Raw genomic sequence first — 20,757 nt, forward strand, 5'->3', positions numbered from 1 at the left:
TAGCTATTTTGATGTGGCTTTCTGGTCACCTAGAAGCATATGTGGCCCTACTTACTTGGGTTGGTACCCCTCCAACATGGGTGGATATGACTCTTTGGGCACTGTAGTAGTGTAAGAAACTTATTAACTAATGTGCTACCTACCTTAAGTCCATGGAAAAACAGTATATCACTATAATAATTATCCACTGAAGTGACCAACCCTGTCCTGCTGACCAGGGTTGTTTCCATGAGGAGGAGGGTGGTATATATAAAAGCCACTATATCTTGTTGCACTTGATTGCTATGTTAGGGCTATGTAAACCTCCTTTTGATAATTGTTCAATGACCTACAAGTGCCTTATTTTGTCCCCAACATTGAACTGAAGCTCACAGGGGACTGGCACCAGGTACAGCCCTAAAACCAATCATCTCACTGTCTTGTCTTGGCTTGCTTTTATGCACTGGTCCAGATTACTAAAGATGAAGTTATGGGCTGTTGAATCTTACTCCCAAAGTCTCCTGCCACCATGTGGCAGGCAGGTATCTTTATTCTGACTTCCATGTATCTCTGTTCCCAGTGTGCCCAAAAGGGTAGCCAGGAAGCTTTTCAACATCAATGGAATAAATGAAATCTGTAAATCCAAGTATAGCTTTTGTCACTTCCTGGTTTTTAACCAATCTGTTCATCCTATGAGAATTTCCAGGGGTCCTTTCCTCACTGTCCTACAGAAATATTTGCTGTGCTACTTTGTTGTATTAAGCAATTACAATAATTAGCTCACTTTAAGACTTGGGGTCAATATAAGGTGCGCTAAAGTCCAAGTATTTTCCTCTTTTTCAACTTCAGGGAGGTTATTTTAGATGAAAAAAATCTGAGTTCTGTTACAATATAACTCTGAGCCCCCAGTTAAGAAAATTCTTCATACCCAAACAGAGGCTGAACTCTCTGCCGAACCTTACATTGATATCTATTCCCTAGTTAATCACTGACCTCCTTGAGTTGAAGACAAAATTCAGTTTACTATATTATAAATATAGTAATATTTATATTATAAATATATATTAATATAAATATTTTGTATACAGGGCAGCTAGGTGGTGCAGCGGATAGAGTGCTGGGTCTGGAGTCAGGAAGACTCCTCTTTCTGAGTTCAAATCTGGCCTCAGACACTAGCTGGGGAAATCACTTAACCCTTTTCCCTATTTGTCAAACAAATTAGAGAAGGAAATGACAAACCACTCCAGTAACTTTGCCAAGAAAACCTCAAGTGAGGTCAGGAAGAGTTGGAAAGGACTGACCAACTGATCTGAATTATAGTGTCTGGGGACAGGGACATACCAGAAGGGAAAGCTGGGCAAAGGGCTGAACTTTTCTTAGGATTTCCCTCAGCCTGTGTTCTCTGCTCTGAGATGCCTACAAAACTGATGACTCTCATCAAAATCTCCCTTCCTTCTAACAATTAAACTAAGTCCTTTACTCCTCAAAAGTGGGCTGAAAATGTTGAGATTACTCATCTCTCCAATCCATTTCTGCAGAATCTTTCCCAAATGGTTCTGAGGTAGTGTCTTCCTTTCATATAAACTGCTTTAGTCATTGTATATAGACCCTTTTTACCCTCTGATAGTTTGATTCAATCATAAAATGTTCTTGCATAGTTAAGGTGTTAATTCTAGAATGGGATAGTTTTGCCCTAAATATTGATTATTCCCTTTTTAATCCCTCTCCCTCCCCCAGAAACATTCAAAATCTTTCTTCAGTCTCCTTTTCCTTTCCCTTTTCCAAGTCTTTACACCAGTATTGTCAGCAAAAAAATTGGAATAGTGTAAAAACTGCTTGATTTGCAATCTGAGAACCTGTGGCCTTAGGCAGGACACTTCCCTTCTCTATGTTTCAGTTCCCACATCTATAAAGTGAGGATGATTTTGGGTTTGGCCAATGTGGTCATTTGTTTTGCTGAACTGTTTGATTATGATAAAGCTTTTCTCCCTATTTATTTTTTGGAGGGGGTCTGTGGTAAACTAGTGGAAGGGACAGATTATAAATGCATGTAAAAATAAAAAAAAAATTTTAAAGAGAAGAATGAGTTAAGGTCATCTTTAAGGGTCATCCTAGTCCTAAAATCTAGGATTTCATGAATCCTGTTTAGGTTTCTGATTCAGTTCTTCTCAACGTACCATCCAGTATGATCAGTGAAAATAGCCACGAATCTAGACGATTCTTGACATTGAGTATGCGATCCCCGAATAATCAAGAATTGATTGTAGTCTATCCTCCCTAGTCTGGGAGTATAGATAAATTCCCATTACAGGAAAAGAAGAGTCTGAGGCAATATAAGGGGTAGGTACGGAAGAGTTGAAAGGTGCCGGCATGTATGTGGGAGTGGTGTGAGGTGGAGGGAGTGGTGTTGAGGGACGATCCCAGAAGCCTTTAGCCTTGCGGGAGGGAGGAGGTGAAGAGGAGAGTACGCTCTTTGGGGCCAGGAACAAGTTTGCTTTTCTTTGTAAACTTAGTGCTTGGTCCAGTACCTGGCACAGAGTAAGTGCTTGTTGATTGAACCAAAGAGCCCACGTTCACTCTCAAAAAGGTGCTGGGCATTGATCCATCAGTACTTCGGTCAGGCACCCTTGTTATCGTTGTTTGTCCTTCGTTCTTAAAAGAGGGCCATGACATCAAGAAGGTGATGCCATGACTTGCAAGTGAATTGGACGTAGGTGAGAGAGGGCTGTGCAAAGTCACCAGCCTCACTTTTTTCCGGGGAGCCATCTGGGTCCAGTGGCAAGATAAAGATTAGGAGGACCGGAGATGACCCTGGGGAAGGGGAGAGGGAGGTTAGCTTGTCACACTCCCTATGGATCTGGGGACAGGAGAGGTGTGCCCCCTACCTGCAGCAGCACTGCCTCCGTCCCTCTCCCAAGGTTTGTAGAGCCAGGAGAGAAAGGCAGAGGAAACCGCAGGGCAGAGCCGCAGAGGGCGTAGAGAGTAGGGAGTGAAGCACCTAGGTCCTCAGCGCCTCGCACCTGAGCCCCACCAGTGGCGGAGCCGGAGAGGGCTGGCCAGTGGGCGGGGCCCACGCCACAAACCAATCAGTTCAGCCAGGGCGTCCTCTCTCCCACTCCGTCCCCCACCCACTCCACCCCTCCCTCCCCCTCCCTCTCCCCAGCGAGATCCGCCTCGGTTCTTTCCGCCGGCGCTTCGGCTTCTCTCGGCTCTCTCCCTCGAGAGAACTGGGAACTCAGGGGAAAAAGAGTTTGCCGCGGCTCTTTCCGGGACGGGGAGGCAGGCAGGCGGGCGGGCAGCGAGGGGCGAGGCAGCCGCACGCAGCTGTCGGGGCTACCGCGCTCACCTGGGGCTGCGAGGCCGGGGCCAGCGCCGCGGCCGGACGTCCCTCGCGGGGTAAGTGGGCTCGGGCGCCTGAAGCTTTTACCCAGTGGCTGGACAGGACGGCGGGAGTTGGAGGGAGGAGGGGGCGCTGTCCCCTCCCTTCCCGCGGCAGTACCCGGGCGTCCATGTGTCCGGACAGGTTCCCGCCTCTCGCTGGGAAAGGCGTGGACAGGGCTCTGAGCCCCCATTCCCAGTTATGGTGGCAGGGTTATTTATTTACTATTTGGGGGGGGGGGTTCAGGGTTTCGGGAGAGAGGGGGAAGTGTCGTCGGCTGGCAGGTGGAGGTGTATTTCTTCTCCCCATTTCCTCCTCCTCCAGCTGGTTTGCAAAATTGAGTGGAGGTGAAATAACCCGGGCTCGGGGGAGGACCTGGGCTTGAGCCCCTCGGGAAGGCAAGGCTAAGCTACCCCCCCCGCAAGTCCAACTCCCCGAAAACTCTTACCAAGTTAATTATGACGCCCTCTAGAGTAAGTCCCCTCCCCATTTTTCAGAACGCGCCCCATTTGGGGATGGTCGCGAAAAGTTGTGCGAGGTAGAGAGGGGCTCAGGCTGTATTTGGGGGTGAGGTGGGCATTTTCTCTGGTGTGTGCAAGGGGGCTGGCCGCACTGGTCACCCATAGGGGCTGTGTGTGGCAGGACGAGGTGGGGGGAGTGTGCCTGGAGGCGGGGGAGTGCTGAGGGCCCGGCTCCCCCTTCTCTCACCTCTTGCCCCCCTTCTCGCCCCCTCCCCTTTTGTGTTTCTTCCTGCAGGGGGAGTGGCGCGGTCGCCCCCGCCCGGGGGTCGTACCCTCTAGTTCTGCCTGGACCTGGTTGGCGCTCTGGGCCACAGCCGCGGGAAGCAGAGGAGGAGGAGGAGGTGCAGTGCCGGGGACCGGGGGGTGGGCTCAGGGGGAGAGAGGGGCTCACCCGTCCCCTCTGGGAATATGGCGACCGGTGGCTACCGGACCGGCGCCAGCGGTGGCAGCGGCAACACCACCACAGACTTCCTGGAGGAATGGAAGGCAAAGAGGGAGAAGATGCGAGCCAAGCAAAGCCCCCAGATTACGGTCCCTGCTAGCGGGGTGGCCGGAGGAGGGGTGGGTAGCGATGGGGTCACCAAGCTCCTGGCTGGAGCGCTGGGGGCTCCCCCCAACTCCGCCTCGCCCGCCACCGTGACCCCCGAGCTCAACAACAACAACCACCCCCCCAGCGTGCCAGCACCTGCTGCCCCCGCCCCCGGGGGTGTCAATTATCCCCTCCCCTCCACAGCCGGCTCAGCCCCGGCCCGAGCACCCCCGGATCCCCGCAGAGCCGAGGAAGAGCTCCCCAGCACCTCGGCCGCGCCCCCCTTGTCCCACGGCCCCACCGCGGGGACCCGAGCCGTCCTCGATGCCGGGTTGCAGCCCCCCTTGGGCGACCGGGAGGAGCGGGACAGTGCCAAAGAGAAGGGCAAGACCTCGGGCCCCAGTGCGAGGAAAGGCAAGGGGCAGATCGAGAAGAGGAAGCTGCGAGAGAAGCGGCGATCCACTGGAGTCGTGAATATCCCTGCGGCTGAGGTGAGCCAGGGTGAGGAGGAAGGCTCCCTCCCTCCATCCTCCCTCAGCCCCTTCCCCTCCCTCTCAGGAGCCTCCGAAGTTTGGTCCCCTCTTTCTCCCCCTTCCCTTCTTCTCAATCTTCTTGGGCAAGAATCCAGCGATTGGTGGGAGGTGGAGGCTTCACCCCGGACTAAATGGCTTTGAATAGTTTTAAGTTTTCAGAAACTTTGAAACACGTGTTTGGGGACTTTCACAAGACAGTGTCTGACCCTGACTCTTTCTCCTGCGCACTGGTAGAAACCAAACCTCTTTGCCTACTTTGGCTTTCCTGTTTAGCTTGCTGCAGTGAAGAGAAGTTTTTGAAGTTTTGAGTGAATGTTTTTCAGCCTCCGTCTTTCTCCTCCCTCCTCTCCATTCACCGTCTAAGGCCATCTGTAAGGAAATCTGTGACTTTAGTAGAATTGAAGACAGTCATTTTGCTTTGAAGCCCCGGAAGGGGTGGTTTAAACCTCCCCATCTTTTACATGCATATAGATGTGTCTTCTCAGAGTTGGTTCACACACATTACCTCCCCCCGCGCCCCCCCTTTATTTTTATTTTTCGAATACAGTGTTTAAAACTGCAGCCACCTAAAATACAGTAATTTAAAAAGTGTGATTGACTACCTGGAAAACCTAAAATGGTGGATTCAGGGCAAATATTTGGAGGTTGTGTTTTGTTTTTTTCCCAAATAATTTTCAGGGACAGCTCAGACATACAAGAAGAAAGAATCAGGCACCTTCCCATTGGAGAAGAGGGAGAAAAAGTTTTATCTGGAATCACCATCCTCTCTACCCTTGGCTCTCCCTTTTGGGACCCAAGGGGGGAACTTAAATTTCTTGGGTTTTAAATTCACCCTCGTGTTGCCTCATCCTTTCTATCTTTTATCTCTTTGATCATATTTTCCATTGTTTTTACTCCTGCCCCTTTATGGCATTTTGTTCTCTTACTTTGATAATTCACTATACAACTATGTTAAGGATTTAGTGCTTTTAAAATTGCACTTTGTTCATCCATTTGTAGTAAATTAAGGTGTAGGTTTGAACAGACCTCAGTTTTGAATCTCAGGAATTCCTGAAGTAGAAAAATGCAGCAGTTCTCTGTGTGTTTAAGAGGAAGAAAGATATTTTTATCAGTCAACAAAACTGTCCTCTGTGGTTTGCTACTTGCACAAAAAGATCTGGTATTCATTAAATTACTTTAAAAGGAATTCATAAGAATGGTAATCAAATTTCTAGGGTTTTTTTTTTTTTGAGTTAAAAATATAAAGATTGTTGGGAAACTGAAGACAAAAGGCTTGAGTAAAACTGCATTCCTTAACTTTATTTTTAAAAAGGAGAGTTGATTCAAATGAAAATGGCCTGCTTCACTTTCAAACTTTTCTTACTTTTCATCTTTCTGAGAGAGTTGAGCCAAACTACAGTATCTTAGCTAATATTAACTTTTTTTCGGTATTTGTTTCTTCTGAAATAATTTCCTCAAGCACCATTCTTTTTATATGGAGAGCAACGTTTAGTGGGGGAAATAAATAGGGTGTATCACGTGAGATCTTGAGAAACATCTTTTGTTAATACCCATGCCCTTAGCTGGAGAATGTAGTGAGTGCTGGGAATGTAGATGACTCCCAAGTACAATTGAGTCTAAATACTGTGGAATGTTTTCTGTTTGGGTGTTGCTAACTCCCAAATTTAATCTTCCTCTAAAAACAAACAACTCTGGGTACCATTTTTGTCTATGGAATTTGATCCTATTTTATTGAATAAAGAACTGAAGGCTGCCTTCTCTCAGTGGTAACCATGGACCATCTTTTACATATGGTGTGGCCCAACAACTACAACATTGTAATGTTTTTTTTTTTTTTACCAGTGCCTAATTATTAGCTGGTTTAGGGCTTGAGCACTCCCAAAGATTTGTAGTGGTTTGCTTTTTAGAAATACCATTTTTTTTTCTGTTAAATCATTGAGAGTTCAAAACTACGAACTAGATAAAATAGAAACTTTTCAGGGGAAGCGTTTGGATAGAATTGGGTTGTTGCCTTTGGAAGGTGTGTTCCATTTCTCCCTTTGAAAAGTGCCTTGTTAAGTTTTAGTAATGAATATTACATTGGACTTGTAAAGAGTTTACTGAGTTTTGTTCTCTAGGCACTAAAATACCTATGCCTATACCTTGACTTTCAAATTGTAGCTTCATAAATCTAAAAAATCTTATGTTAAGATTCAAAAATAGACTTAGTTACATATCAGGCTAAGAGCACCTTCTCATGAGTACTTGACAAAATCAGCATATAGTTTGGGCCAGTTTGGCGACACATTTATTATGATGCCTTCTACTATCTACTAGTAGTAATTCTTTCTACTATTAGATATCTGCAAGATACTTTACTAAAACTGTAAGGTTGCCGGCAAGTGAAGATAGTTAGTTAAACAGATATTTATTAAGCACCTGTTATGGGACAAACATATTAAACTGATGAATGACAGTAATATTACTGGTGATTTGGACAAAGGTCTATAGGATTGAAGACGACTACCCTTTTTGTTGTTGTTCATTTTTTGATAGTTATAATTGATCACCTTCTAATTTGTTTATGAATCAGGTGTACTCTTTAAGTGTGTATGTATATGTTTATATTTGTGTGTATGTATGTAGAGAGGTACCCTGGGAAGAGGCATTGTGGCATAGACAACAGAGAACAGTCAAGATTTGGGTCCATGTCCTGGCTGTGACACATACTGGTTCTGTGATCAAAGTCATTCTTGGTGCCCCTAGGCAACTTGAAGACCAAGTTTCAAAGCTACTGTGCTTTGGTGGAAGGAATTTCCTTATTGGGAGTTACCACTCCCCAAAAAGACAATCACTTGATTTCTTTCTTTCTCTCCTTCCTCTCCCTTCCTTCCTTCCGAATTGGCTTGGAGATAGGTCTAGGTATCTCCCCCCTTCCTCCCACTTACACATTATAATATTGAGCTGTTTCTTAATGCTTCTTTATTAAATCATTTCTTTAATCACTCCTTCCCTTTCCCCACACTGTGCAAAGTTTTGGAAGCTAAATGATTTAGGGATAGGAGAACTGTAAGGAACTGTGGACTCTCCAGGGTCCTAACTTTTGGGATTGAGGGAGATACTAGATACTAATTAATACAAAGAGGTTTCACACTGCACTACATAATTTTTTGCCAAATGAATGGTAGAAACAATATATGCTGTGAGTTATGAAGTGGGAGAGATTATATTGGACTGTGAAGGATTTATGGAGGAGGGCCTTTTTATGTTTGAAATTAAAAAAAAGATTTTTAAAAACAGGCAAATTGCTTAGTAGCTATTTGAAATATATCTGTTGCCATGTGAGGCATCTGAAGAGGAGAAAGACAAGTTTTGGGGATCTTAGTTTTAAAAGGGAAAGAGGCCCAACCCCCTCAGTTTGCAGATTAGGAAACTGAGGACCAAAGAGATTGGGGAGGGGAGACATGGTTTGGCTTGTGTCACCTATTGTAAGCAGCAGAATTGGTATTTGAACTGGTTCTTGGTTTAATCATGTAATCTGTAATATTATTTCTTTTTTAAATTTTCATTTTATTACAGACTCTAGAGTGTTCTAGACATTTGGTCCCTCAGTGTTTTAAGTCAGCTTCAGAGGTCATCTGAATTTAACTTTGTCATTTTGTTAGATGAGGGTGCTGAATCCCAAAGAGAGTATGGCTTGTCCACTGTCACCTTGATAGTGGTAGAACAGAGAGACTAACACCTAGTTCTCCTGACTTTCAGGGAGCTAGTAGGGAAGAGAAAGCCAGCTCACAGGTGGGAAGAGAAATGAGATTAGGCTTCCTTGATACCCTGGAATTTTTTTCATTTCTAAACTTCCTCCTTAAGCCGCTCTTAAGGTTTTGATCAGAAATGATCTTTAGGGTATAGATCGATTAAACAGATTTGTATTTTACTGCCCACAAGCTATTCCAGACATTCCAGTACCGTATATCTCTGACTCCCTCCTCTTTCATCTAAGAACCCCTGCCTCTACCTTTAATTGAAAAAAAGTCATTTAATGTGAGCTCTTTTTTTTTCCTATTATCTTAAAACCAACGCTGCCTCTTTTTCCTTTCTGCCAATTTAACAAAAAAGTTTATCCTTCTTGTTAATTTCTACTTGATCCCATCCCTTCCCATCTTCAGCTACAAATTTCATCCTTTAGTCTCCAACTCGTTCCTTCAGAGTGTCTTCAAACAGGCCCATCCCCCCCACCCTTAAAAAACCCTTCACTAGACCCTATCCTCCCCTCAACTCATCATTCTATCATCTCTCCCACTCTGTTTCAGACAAACACCTTGGAAAAAGCTGTCCAGACTCACCATGTCCATTTCCTCTCCTCTCACGCTACACCCCTTTGCAGTGTCTTTGACCTCATCCCTTAATTGACATTGATCTTATTTGTCAAATCTTGACAGTCTTCCATGTTTCAGTTCCATTTGACATTATTGATGACCTCTTCTTAGATATGTTCTCTCAGGGTTTTGGTGACACTCCCCTCTTCCTGCCTCATTTCCCTCTTCTCTGACTCTTTCTTCCCAATCAACTTTTCAACCTCCATCATACTCTACCTAATTGTAGGGGTACCTCAGGTCTTGCACCTTCTTCTCTGTGTTCTCTCTGTAACCACAACGGCTCTCTTGGTTTAACTGTTATCTCTATACAGATGATTCCTAGATCTGTATATCCAGCTCCAGTTTCCTCCCAGATCTCCCATCTTACTCCAGTCTCAATTGCCTCCTGGTTATTTCAAACTGGATGGCCGACAGATATCTGAAACTGTAATGTTTAAACTGGAGTTCTCCCCAGATATCCAACTCTCTCACTCAACCTCTTCTATACACCCCCCCCTCCCCCCCGCCGGCCTTTTTCCCTTTAATCCTGATTCTTCTTTTTTTTTTTTTGGAGGGCAGTTGGGGTTCAGTGACTTGCCTAAAGTCACATGGTTAGTAACTGTGTCAAGTGTCTGAAGCTGAATTTGAACTCAGGTCCTCCTGACTCCAGGGCCAGTGCTCTGTATTCACTGTGCCACCTAGCTGCCCTGAATCCTGATTCTTCTAAGAATTTCCTGATTGGTTTCATCTCTAGTCTTCTCTACTCTAGCCCAGCTTACATTCTACTGCCAAAATAATTTTCCTTAAGCAGAGATCTCACCATTTGTCTTCCCTCCTAAGCCAATTCCAGTGGCTTCCTCCTGTTGCCTAAATAAAATATAAACTCCCATGTTTACCTTTTTAAAGCTCTTTCCAGGCTGGCCCCAACCTATCCTTCCAGCATCATTGGACATTACTCCCCCTCTCTCACTGTGATCTGGCCAAGATCCTGGCCTTTTTTCTTTTTCTTACACAGTACATTTCTGTATTCTGTTTCTGTGTCTTGTTTCTAGCCATCCCCATCCTCCCCATGTCTGGAATGTACTCCTACCTTAACCTCTGCCTCTTAGGATCTCTTTCTTTAAGATGTAGTTTAGGGATTATATGTTGCATGAAATATTTCCTGACTCCCCCCCATTGGTACCTATTAGTACCCGTCTTCACAAAGTTCCTAGTCTTTTGACTACTATGTATATATTTGTATTTATTAACTTAATATTTATATATAGTTTTATTTTTTCTTCTAAGTGTATTATTTTGTTAAATACTTACCATTTATGTTTTAAAAAATTGTTTCATTAAAAAAAAAAAGGTTTGATTTCCAAATTCTCTTCATCTTTCCTGATCCTTCTCAACCTTCTTGAGAAGGCAAGCTATATAATGATTATTATTTATATATTTTTATATACACTTGTTATCTCCACCATTAAAATGTAAGCTTTTTGGTGAGAAGGAATAGTTGCATTCTTTGTACTTAGCACTGTTCTTTTTTTACTTAGTATAGTATATTCTTTGTATTTCCAGGGCCTAACAGTTCCTGGTATGCTTTAGTTGTTTAATAAATGCTTGTTTATTGATTGTAAATAGCTGAATGAGAAAAAAGAATAGTGAAACTGTAGAATCGAGCAGTAATTAATAAATTAGACTAAAGGCTACATCAAATCTAGACAACTTGGCTTAGAGGATTGAGTCCTCACATATACTGACGGCGTGGCACCTGGGGAAGGTGATTGATCTTATCAGTGTGCCAAAAAAACTCCCTAAGATTATAATTGTAGAGAAGGTACCCACCTTTATTAACAAAGGCATTTTCCTCACTTGATAGGTTCCTAAAGCTTTAGTTTTCAAAGTATGGTCCTTGAACCCCTGGAAGTCACCAAGGCCTTTCTTGGGGTCTTTCAGGACAAAGCTATTTTCACAATAATGCTAAGATGTTATTTGCCTATTAAAATATTCCTCCCATCTACACATCTTTGTGAGGCCAGATTTTCTTCATATACTTCAACCCAAACAACACATTACAATTGATTAAATGAAGAAGCAAATGAAAATCCAAAGCCAGTTGTTAAAGAGATTAGCAAATAAAGTCACTTTTCTCACTAATTTTTTTTGTTTTGGACACTTTAGTTATTTTTTCATAAAAATGTTCTTTATGATGTCAACATGTAATAGATTTATTTTTACTTAAATTGCTAAATAGATAATGCAAAAACTTAATACTTTTAATAGCTGATATGATCAATTTTGTAGTTCAGTCATGTCTGACTTTGTGTGACCCCATTTAGGGTTTTCTTAGCAAAGATACTGGAATGGTTTGCTGTTTCCCTCTCCAGCTTATTTTACTGTTGAAGAAACTGAGGCATACAGGGTCAAGCATCTAGTAAGTGTCTGAGGCACTTACTTTGAACGTGGGAAGATGAATTTTCTTGATCCAGGCTTGGCACTCTATTTACTGTGCTACCTAGCTACCTAAAAGTGCTTAGAGATGGTAATAATTCAGTTGGTATTTCTCAAGCAATTGTAGCATCAGCACTACTTAGTAGGCCCTATAAATCCAAATAGCTTTAAAAAAAAAAACCCACCCACAATACCTTTTGGTATGGCCATTATTTTCCAGACTGTCTACCTTTCTATGTGATGAGTCAGGAGAGAAACTGTTAATGACTCAGAGCGGGAGAAAATTGGACCTGTGAAAAGGATAGTTAGGGTATAGACACGAAGGTTACTGTGTTAGAAGAAAGAAACCAGTCTCAAGGCCTCAGTTTTTTCTTCTGATGTTATAGATTTGTTTTCGATGGAGTGCCTTAGAGCAATTTTATGGGAACAGCATAAAAGTATATATAAGATGACATAAAAAAGTGTACAGAGTGCCAAGAGAACAAAGGTTATTTTCCTGGTAACAGTCACATTTGCTGCTACAACTTTGCTAGAATTAAGAAGATAAAAACTGTGGATTGGTTGGGGCATTGGGATAAATGCGCCAAGCTGTGGCATGGTCATTCTTGATCAGGTAGATTCCATTCCTTCAATGGTTTAGTAATACTCTATATACCTTCTCTACTCCTCTTGGAGGTATTATATTCTTTATTAGCAGAGAGCCCAAGGTAGGCCAGGAAATAGAGATGAAACATTCATACTGTTTGTTAAAGGATTTTTTGAGGGGGAAGAAAGTTTGGTATTATTGGTAAAAATGAGAATTGGAGATTTTTCTTCCTCCATGTCAATCTCCTTACTTCTCTTTTATCATAAATGTGAACCATATATGCCAGTATTTAGTTGGTAGTGTTAGAATTTTGGTTGAGGCAGATAGTTTGTGTAAATAGTTATTTACATGCTGGCTTATTTTTTACAAGTTGTGCCTAGGAACTTTAGCATCCTAACTTAGTCATTCTCCTTTGATGGTTGAAAAGAAGCCTTCCTTAAATGTCTTGCCAAGCTATTCTTTATGGGAGTCTCCTTTTCATACAACAGAGGGGCATATAAGTAAACTTGTCACATGCTGCTTACAGTTTTGATTAGCCAGTTTTCAGTAAGGACTCTTGAAGTGACAAAATATTTAGGTAAATTGTATGACCATCTTCACCCATTCCCTCCCCTCCCCACCACCATTGTTGTTTTCAGTGTTAGACTCACTGGGGTCATTTTCCTGACCTTAGTGCTTGATCTTCATAGCTACTGTTCCTCTGAACACAGACCATTTTGCATATTTTTACAAGAACACTTAAATGATTTACTAGTTTGTTTTCTTGAGAGGAAAAACAAACACACAAAGACTCAAAGGACCTTATTTCAAAGGGGGAAGCTAGTAATACTTATATATACTGAAAGGGGAAAAAAAAAACACTATGGGTTGGTCTTGTCTTGTTGATCATCTGTGGTCTTTAAACTGCTTTGTTGGTATATTTTAAGCATTTATTTTTATTAGAATAGCAATTATAATGTTGATAAGATGATATTTAGAAAAAGCCTTAACTTTGGAGTCAAAGGATCTCTCATTCTGTATGTATGATTTTGGTCATGTCACTTAACTGGAATTGATTTCATCATCTGTAAAATGAGTTGGACTAGATGGACTTCTGGCTTTAAATCTATGATTCTAAGAACTCTTTGCTAAGGACAGACTTGGAGGGGCCCTTGACTCCCACTTAGTGAAGATGATACTTTCACCAAAATCCTAACTACAACAGACTGGACAAGTGGTCTTCCATTCCAATTACAGGGAGATGGCTTAGTGGATAGATCCACTTACTGGATAGGCCTGGAGTTAGGCAGACCTGAGTTCAAATGTGGTCTCAGACACTTAGTAGTCACTTAACCTCTTTCTACCTCAGGTTTTTTAACTATAAAATGGGGATAATAGTAATGTCTACCTCCATGGTTGTTATGAGCATCAAATGAAATCTTTGTAAAGCACTTAGCACAGTGCTGGCACATAGTAGGCCCTTCATTTCTTTTTTTTTTTTTTGCTTGAGCACTTCTGAGCATTCTCCTTTTGTATAGCTTAATTTTTAGGAAATGTTATTTTTAGGAAAGCTAGCATTTTAATTTCAAGCATTTATTAAGCTCCTACTTTGTGCAAAAGGCACGATACTAGAGGTATTAAAAAAAATTAACCAAAACAGTCTTTGTCCTTATGGAGCTTAGTTTGCTAGCTATCTGGACCTTGTACCTAGGAACAACTTGAAGTCACTTTAAATGAAGAAAACATTATTAGAAAGTAACCTTCCCTCCCCCACACTTCCATCCCTTCTTGGAGCTTCTGATATACATTCTTAAATCATTCCAGTGTATTGTACTGTTGAGAACTGCAATATGACCTCTGTTCATCTTGGTGAATGTTTAAGCTCTGATGTCTGGCCGGTGGTAGTTATAAGGAAAGACAACAACACGTTGATGAATGCACAAGTGGACCTTCATTCCCTTTTTGTGACTTTCAGTCCAGCCAAGAAAAATAATTCATTCTCTGACCTTATGGATCATATCTTCAGTCATGAAACCATTCCACCCTAGGTGATGGCCATTGATCTTCCTTTGCCTTTTCAGGCCTCCTCCTCAGGCTGCTCATAATTATTTTGTCTTCTGACCTAAGTGGAGATTAATCATAAGTATATAACAAAGAGTATAGCAACAGGAGAGCTAGGAACACTACACATTTTGTAGGCGTTCAGCAAGTGTCCTTCAGGACCTTACTTGAAAAAACAAAATCCATTTTTATTGATCTCCTTATGTTTTTAGATCATAATCATTTCTGTATCTAAAACAAGCAAAAACAAAGGCTTAGAAAGACTAGAAACTTGGTGACTCAAAGTATTCCTAGGTGATCCTTTGAAGTTCCCTAGTATTAGATAAGTTTATGGGACACACTATCTTTTGTTTGTTCATAATCCATCTTGAAGGTATAATTAGTAACAGTTGAACTACCTTCGTCTCATTTTTAGCTTGTCTCTTGATAACGCTTTGTGGTTTTGTTCAATTTTATGTTCTGATAATAATATAGCACTTGATACTTGAGTATGTAGTTGTACAGTAGCTGAATCACCTGCTCTGTGGACTCTTCATGTAAATTTTAGGGGGTAAGGATGATTTTGAAGATCCAGAAGGAGCCAGGGTCTGATCCTCTTTCGGATTGTAGTAGAGCCAGAAAGAGCTTTGGAGACTATCTGATCCAGCATCTTGAGGAAACTGAGGTCCAAGAGTTTGAGGCCCCTTAAGTCTCACAGGGTGTCAGTTTATGTGACCTTGTCTGAGATGTTTCAATTTCTCAATCTGTTAAATGGCCCTCCTGGACTAGATGAAGGGACTAAAGCCCCATGAAATCTCTGAAGAGCCAGGATTTGTCTAAACTGAGAGAAGAGGAGCGCAAATGCTATAGGGTGTAAGTAAAACATACAAAGATGGATCAGAGAAAATTAAGGGACTAGTGGAAGAAAAGTTGGAACAGATTGGTTAAAGGCTTGGAACGCCAAACTCAGTCGTTTGCAGTTTTACACTATATAGGTCCTGGGGGGTCATGTCAAGTTTTGGGAGCAATGGGAGGTGATTCTTGTAGAATCTTTTGAATGTTAATCATGAGTAGGATGATGGAGTGCCTAGTGAGGAGAGATCTTAGGTGACTAATAGATCAGACCTGAGATAATTAAGTCTGGAAGGGAAACATATATATGAGAAATATACCTATGTTAGAATCACAGAAATCTACAATTTTACTTTTCTAATGTTTTAGAACGGTTTCCTAGAAAGTCCATATTTTATAGATGAGGAAAAAAACCATGAAGGTCACACATTAAATGATAGAAGCAGGACTAGCAGCTATGTCTTCTTGCTTCCAGAATCCTTTGTGTATGTTGGGGTTTCCCCAGTGCGATGGTAAGCATCGTTTCTCACTGGCTTCCATAGTAGCTATTATAACTCCATATCTCTAAGTATCATCTGACCAAAAAGAGAGGCAAATATTCAGTTATCTCTTGCTTTAATAAATATTCTCTAAGGAAATTTTTATGAGTAAATGTTCTTTTCCTTTTTAGTCCTAAAAAAAAACCTGACTGTTTGTCTATGATTTATAGTGTTAGACTTTTGCCTGAGGGATTGAGAGGTTGTGACTTGTAAGGGAGATGCTTGAATTCAGGTCTTCCTAAGTTCAAGGCCATTCTTTTGCTCTTTGTACCACACTTCCTCTTCTGAGTTCTCACAAATTGAATGCAAAATTTAGTTATCAGTTTTTCCTCAATTCTTCTGATTTTGTAAGTTCTTAACTTTCTTTCACATTTTTCCATCCATCAGACTGGTTGCTTCGCAAAACTTGACCCTATATAGTTTGTTGCTATGTTGTTCACATTGAATGGGAAACATGTAAAGTTAAGGGATGAATATCTAATCCTTGCTGATCATTGAAGACTTGGGATAATACTGGCAACTGAATTCTGAGATAATCAGCAGATTAGTTGATTTATTAGTCAGCACAAGCATGGTCTACCAGCAGAGGCCTTGGCTTTGGAATGGTTACCTGGGTTCAAATCCTGTTTCACTGTCCCTGATCTTGGGCAAATAATTGAAACTTTCTGGGTCTGTCTTATTTTTGAAAAATGAAAGGGGTAGACTAGATGTCTCTGAGATTCCTTCCACCTCAAGATCTATGAGTCTTGATCTTTTTGCTGATGCTTACCACAAAGTTAGATGGTACAGTAAATAAAATATTGAACTCAGAGTCAGGAAGCCCTGAGTTTGAAGCCCACCTCAGACAATAGCTGTGTGACCCTGGGCACGTCACTTAACCAATATCTGCCTCAGTTACTCATCTGCAAAATGGTTATTATGAAGATAAAAGGATAAATTGTTAGAGCACTTTGCAAACCTTAAAATGCTAGATGAATGTTAGTTATTGTTATATTACCTATGAGATCTTTACCTTTTTGTATCTCATTTTCCTCAAACAATGTAGTAGAAAAGATTAGGCAGCAGCTGTAGAAGGGACCTCTGATAAGAAAATTTATAATGGTATTGATGTGACCAGAATACATCTAGAAACCAAGAACTAGGAATATAAAGAGTGTCCTGATAATATGTAATCTAAGTTTATTTATGTACTATATTGGAAATTGTTACATATTTGTTAAGGGAAAGTAAAATGGTAGAGGAAAGAGGGAAGAGAGAGATATAGTATGATTTTTTACCAATTAAAAATCAGTGTTTTAGATGGAAACTTCTAGAGTGCAGAAATTATGGAAATATCCCTTGAGGACATCCAATTCCCTTTGCTCTCATTCTAAGCTTACTAAGAAATCTTATTTTGATATTTTGGTCTCTTGAGCAGACTTTATCCACCATGAGGCAGTGTCCTGCCCTGATAATCAGCCCTTTGAGACTGGTTCTTAGGCCAGTTCTTTCTTATGTTTAAATTAATAAGCACGTTCTGTTTTAAAAATTAGTCTCTCATGAATTCTCTTAGCTTGCATGACTGACAAATTGATTAAAAAAAATCCAGTATCTGAGTCTGAGCTTGGATTCATGGTCCCCTTCTGCCCCCCCACCCTCCTCCAAAAAGTGGTTTTGTCTCAAAACTCAGCCAACAGGCAAGCCCTTAGACTTTGTACCATCTTTCAGGGGCAATAAACAAGTAATCACACTCTGTCTTTTATTGCTTCCTAGTGGTTTATTGCATGTTGGACCCGTCTCCTTTGTGAGATTCATTCCCTTTAGGGTAAGGATGAATGTTCTACTTTCATATCCATCCCTTACAGTGCTGAGAACACAAGAGAGCCTCAGTATTTATCATAAGGTAGTGACAAAATTAGCTAACATCTGTTTAGCTCTGAAACTTACAAAGGCATTTTGTACCTATATAGTTTTAGTGTATTCTCCTATATGAATTCATTTATCTTGATTTTATAACCTTTTGAGGTAGGTGCTCTTATCATCCCCATTTTACTGATCAGGAAACTGAGGCAGATGGATGCTAAGTACTTGCCTAGTCACACAGTTGTTAACTGACCAGAATTTGAACTCTGTCTTCCTGACTACAGGTCCAGTATTCTCTCCATTGACATCTTGCTGCCAAGGTTAATGGATTAGAGATGGTAAGGGGACTCTGGGCACATATAGTCCTACCCCCTTAACTTGCAGACATATGAAGTTGAGGCTCAGAAACGTCATAAGATATTAAAGATCATAGTCCCAAAACTGGAAGGGACCTTAGAAGCCTAATGTCTTCATTTTACAGATGAGGAAACTGAGGCTTAGAAAATTCACAGGATCATAGTTCCAGAGATAGAAGTAACCTCAGAGGCCATCTAGCTTTCTTTTTATGAGAGTGAGAAAAACTACAGTAGAGATGGAATAAGGCAGTTGCCACTCACCTTCCTGTCTGCTTCTGCTGAATATTTCTTCACATAACTTATTAGAGACTTCTCAATGTGATTTATATCTGTGTGTGTGTATTTTTGTATGTATGTGTAATATAGACATGGACAAGTGTAGACCTCAGTATTGGTTGATTGTCTAAGTACTTGCTTCATTACAATAATAACCTTGGTGACTGCCAGTAACCCCTTTTGATTATTTATCATTCAAAGGGGGTTGGAATTATATCCTTTCCACTCAGTGGCTGATGGTGCACACACCTGGACGCTTAACAGTGCAGAGCAAAAGCAATTCTATACAGGTGCATCAGGGAGCCTTCATTTATGCTGACCATCACCTGATAATTAATTTACATGTAACTCATGGAGCCCTAACAGATCTTTATAACTAAGGTACATGGTTTCCTTTTAATATCTTTTTCCTAAGTTTCTATTGAAAAATGAGCCCGGTTTGGCTTGATCTTCTAATGTCTGTGTATACTACCAAGGTACCAACATCACAGGATTATAAAATTTAGAGCCGGAAGACACTTCAGAGTTCATATAGTACACCCCAAACCCCATTTTATAAATGGGAAAACAGAGACCCAGAACCTTGGGTTTTGGCTAAGGTTACCCAGAGAATAATAGAACTGGGTTGGCTTCATTTTGTTTTCAGCTGATGAGGGATTATCAAAGTGTCATCTGGCTACTCCTGGGGATCCCCGAGACCTTTGTTAGGGGTCTTTGAGGTCAAAGCTATTTTATAGTAATACCAAGACATTTCCGTTTTTAACATAGTAAATATTGATAGTTATAAGCCATATAAACAAAAGCTCTTGGCGGGGGAGGGTCCTCACTTTTTAAGAGTTTAAAGTTCTGAGACCAGAAAGTTTGGGACCCGCTGTTAAAATCCTACCACTGACAATTGCTGGCTGTGTGATCATGGGTAAGTCACTCAACCTCTGCCTGCCTCATTGTCCTCATCTGTAAAATGAGGGAGTTGGGCAAGCTGGCCTCTAAGGTAGCTTCCAACTCTAAAATCTGATCCTCAGATATATGATCCCATGGACTGCACTGTCTCTGTTAGCAGCCTTCCCTGACTCATGTACTCGAGTTGGAACTGATACCTTTCAGTCAGTTTGATTTTTCCTCCATGTTAGAATAAATTAATTTGGCTTGATGGTATTGAGTGTTAATCATTGACGCATATGCATTAACAAAAAATTAGGCTGGAGGAAAGATACCCATTCTTACTAATCAAGAAATATCAGTTGGATAAGATGAACACTTCATTTGGCAGCGGCCAAAGGATCCAAGTTATTGATGAGGGAGCTTCAGCTCTGCCACTTCAGAGAGAACTGCTTCCTACAGGCAATTTCTGACTTCATGCATTTGGTAGTTTAAAATTCTTGAAGTTGGTTTCTCTTATTTGTATGAGGGATGAAGGATAAGCCTGAGAGATGGTGATTGTAAATGACTGAGACTGGATGAATCTGCCAAAGATGTTCTCTATTTTTTAAAAAGATTTTTGATAATCTTTTGTTTTACATCACTAGTGTTCCCCTTCCCCGACCTTTTTATGCTGTGACCCTAAATTAGATAGGAGGGAGGTTTTGTAACCTCCTCTACATGTATGTTTGGTACCTTAAGTCTAGTCTGCAGTTACATTGGTCTTTTTGCCCTACTAATGTAGATGATTGCCCTTGTCTTGGTCTGACTGTCTTTTTCACTGTCTTCCATAAATCTTCCATAAAAGAGCTCAACTCACCCACTTGGTTTTTATTAGGGCTGCCAAGGGACTGTGTTGTCTAGGTATTGTTGAAATGAATAAGAATGCTAAAATTTGTTTCATTAATCATTTATTATGTGTAAGGGACTTAGCCTAGATCCTTGGGAGACAAAGAGAAAATCCTTCCTGTCCTTGAGTTTTTATTTCTGTTGAGGGGATAGGACATTTACACAATTCGGGAAATTCTGAGCATTTATAAAGTAAATGATTTGTAGTGGAAAGGGGTGGGACACAGCTAGGAGACTCTTTATTTTCCACCTGGATTTGCCAAAGGCATGTCAAAAACAACATCCCAAACCCAAACGCCCCTCCTGATTTTTCATTTTCTTTCTAGAGCAGCACCTAGATTCTTCTTCGATACCCAAGTTTGTAAACAAGGAGTCACCTTCCCCCACCCCTGTCTCCACCCTTTTATATCCAATCATTTGCCAAGGTTTGTAGATTCTCTCTCCCCATACAGTATCTCTTGCATCTCTCTCCTTTTCCCCACCCCCACCATAACCACCTTTGTTCAGGTCCTTATCACCTCTGGCCCTGCCTATGTTGGTACCCTCCCACTACTTCCTGGGTCAGACTTATTCCCTCTGAAATCTGCCCTCTGAAGAGCTGCTAAAATGATACTTCAAAAGCCCAAGGCTGACCATGTCTTTACCTTGCTTAAGAAGCTTCCCTCACCCAGTTGCCTGAAGGACCAAATAGGATTGCTCTCTAGCATTTAAAACTCTTCAAAGTTTGCCTCCAACTTATCTTTCTGCAGTGTTTTCACATTGCTTCTCCTTGCATAATCTACTTTAGCCAAAGTGGCCGATTTACTTGT

General features: G+C 41.4%; 1 protein-coding gene across 1 annotated transcript in view; it reads left to right on the forward strand.

The window, feature by feature from the left end:
• Positions 1–3,257: 3,257 nt before the first annotated feature.
• The window catches only part of PAWR (pro-apoptotic WT1 regulator), a 137,808-nt gene continuing 120,308 nt past the window's right edge, over positions 3,258–20,757 (forward strand). Inside the window, exons 1-2 of the mRNA XM_069094801.1 lie at positions 3,258–3,375; positions 4,115–4,899. Coding sequence (XP_068950902.1) covers positions 4,288–4,899 — 612 coding nt within the window. The 5' untranslated portion in view covers positions 3,258–3,375; positions 4,115–4,287. The remainder of the gene's footprint in view (positions 3,376–4,114; positions 4,900–20,757) is intronic.

This window comes from Petaurus breviceps, unplaced genomic scaffold (genome assembly GCF_028583685.1).
Source record: "Petaurus breviceps papuanus isolate PSGF00001 unplaced genomic scaffold, PetGlider_PUasm1.0 221, whole genome shotgun sequence".
Taxonomy (NCBI): Eukaryota; Metazoa; Chordata; class Mammalia; order Diprotodontia; family Petauridae; genus Petaurus; species Petaurus breviceps.